The sequence below is a fragment of the Squalius cephalus genome (assembly GCF_949319135.1).
Source record: "Squalius cephalus genome assembly, chromosome: 20".
Classification (NCBI taxonomy): domain Eukaryota; kingdom Metazoa; phylum Chordata; class Actinopteri; order Cypriniformes; family Leuciscidae; genus Squalius; species Squalius cephalus.
In genome coordinates, this window is record NC_137141.1 from 35492359 (window position 1) to 35494858 (window position 2500).

The 2500-nt window shown below is 51.7% G+C and overlaps 1 protein-coding gene across 1 annotated transcript in view; it reads right to left on the reverse strand.

Annotated features, from left to right (window-relative positions):
- Positions 1 to 2500, reverse strand: part of klhl28 (kelch like family member 28) — a 13405-nt gene that overhangs the window by 5767 nt on the left and 5138 nt on the right. Inside the window, exons 3-4 of the mRNA XM_079853877.1 lie at positions 1079 to 1716; positions 121 to 564 (exon numbers count right to left, since the gene is read on the reverse strand). Of these exons, the coding sequence (XP_079710003.1) occupies positions 121 to 564; positions 1079 to 1716 (1082 nt within the window). The remainder of the gene's footprint in view (positions 1 to 120; positions 565 to 1078; positions 1717 to 2500) is intronic.

Genomic DNA, 2500 nt, shown 5'->3' on the forward strand with positions numbered 1-2500 from the left:
ATATATAGTAAAGTGTAATTTATTCAGCATCATTACTCCATGATATTCAGATCCTCCTAAATATCACACAATGCACCTTTAGAAGGAACGACTAATTCCCAGAATGCATTGCTGCCGTACCTGTTCATGTGCGCCGGGCCGTAGCCGCCGATCGCGTACACCATCCCGTCCAGCACGGCGGTGGCGAAGCAGCTTCGTGATTTGGTCATGGGCGCCACGGGCTGCCACTCCTTCACCTTGGGCACGTACTTCTCCACCGACTGCAGGTAGTACTGTCCGTCATAGCCGCCGAGCGCGTACAGCTCGCCCGCTAGCACCACCACACCTAGCGTGCTCCTGCACTCCGCCATGCGCTCCACCGAGGCCCAGGTGTTGCTGTCGGGGTCCCAGCGCTCCACGCTGCTCTCGTGCCGCCGGTAGCTGATGCCCTGACGCATGTGTGTTGCGATGCCGCCCACCACGTACACCTTCTGCTCCAGGACCGCCACGCCGAACTCGTAGCGGGGCACGGTGAGCGGAGCCAGGCCGATCCACGAGTCCGTCTGCGGGAAGTACATCTCCATACTGACACACACACACACACACACACACACACACACACACACACACACACACACACATTAAATTTAATATTCAACAATATTATTGATCTGCCTGCAATGACTCCATTATATGAGAACTGAACTGAGCTGGACGATGACATCACGGTTTTCTCCAGAGCGGATATATATATATATATATAGATAGCCTAAGGCACACCTGTGCAATAATCATGCTGTCTAATCAGCATCTTGATACGCCACACCTGTGAGGTGGATGGATTATCTCGGCAAAGGAGAAGTGCTCACTAACACAGATTTAGACAGATTTATGAACAATATTTGAGAGAAATAGGCCTTTTGTGTACATAGAAAAAGTCTTAGATCTTTGAGTTCAGCTCATGAAAAATGGGGGCAAAAACAAAAGTGTTGCGTATATAATTTTGTTCAGTGTATATAAATTAACTAAATTAATAACTAGAACTCGTTAAGACTTAAGACGCACCAGAACGCTTTGGCATAATTAAACATGCGTTCACCTTTCCAGCGTAGCGAATAACCCGGCTTTGCCCCCGACCGCCAGCAGGACCTTGGGAGCGCAGCGCGGGCGCGTGGACAGCACCGTCTGGTACGAGAGCCGGTGTTCGGGCATGAAGTGGTACTTGAGCGCCTCGTTGAGCAGGTGTTTGCAGGTGTGGTCGTCGCGGATCAGGTGGTTAGCCTCGTAGAGCCGCGTGAGGAACTTGACGCTCAGCAGCGGCAGCCGGACGCAGTGCAGGAGCTGCGCCAGATACTGCTGCCGCTCCGTCAGGTCGTACTTGATCCAGGACTCCAGCGCGAAGAACACCGTCTCCTCCGTCACCACGTTCAGGCAGTCGTTGGACACGATCTCGTCGAGCTCGGCCCGCGTCAGCTCGAAGAACTCCTCCGTCTGGCACACCTCCTCGAAGTTCTGGCAGATGAACTTGCTGGCCGCCAGGCACAGGTCGTGGCAGCCGTAGGTTTCGGCGAAGCGCGAGATGCCGATGCAGTTGCCGGCGTCCAGCTGGCTCTCCAGGAAACTGCAGCACTCCTTCAGAACCAGCTTGACCTGCAGGAGGTTAGCGGCGGGGAGAAGAGACTCCACCGTTTCCTGTGAGATGAACACCGTTCCTGTGTAGGCGTACTCCACTATGGCCTGATGGGGAGACGGAAACATTACGGTTAACCCGTGTGCATCAATTGACCCTTCGCAGGGAGTTTGACTGACAGGCGATCTGACCAATCATAATCCGCCATCCGCCGAATCCGGGCGGGTCTTTGCGAACAGTCAATTACAACAAGTTATACACTGGTACCAGAGAATGTCTAATAAGGGGAGAAGTTCCACTCTCAGTGAACTTCCAGCTTCTGAACTGGCTGCAGTTCCACTCTGGCTCCACATGAGGGCGCTCACAGGACGAGTGCAGTTCCACTCTGGCTCCACATGAGGGCGCTCACAGGACGAGTGCAGTTCCACTCTGGCTCCACATGAGGGCGCTCACAGGACGAGTGCAGAATGAATGGAGGTCTATGGCGCTATACCCCTCAAAATCCACTTTTCTCAGGATATAATTTTTTGTCTAGTAATTTGAATGTTGTATTCGAAAGGAGATGCAAAGAAATTACACACTGCTGGGTGTTAGATGTTTTAGAGTCACTTATTTGCTTTAAAAAGTCTTTTAAAATGTCAATGACGTCACACACATCGTACGACCAGAGATACTGCTTTACGGCAATCCTTCAGTCACTTTGGTGCTTTCGCCCTAACCCTAACCCTAACAGCTGACACAGGTAAACACACAACACAGCTGACACAGGTAAACACACGTGCTAGAAGAGTTTTAAGAGCGGTATCTCTGGTCGTAATCAGTCCTTCACTGACCAATCAGCGTTCATTAGCAGAATGCTAGCGTGTTATGGGCAACAACAACTCAACCTGT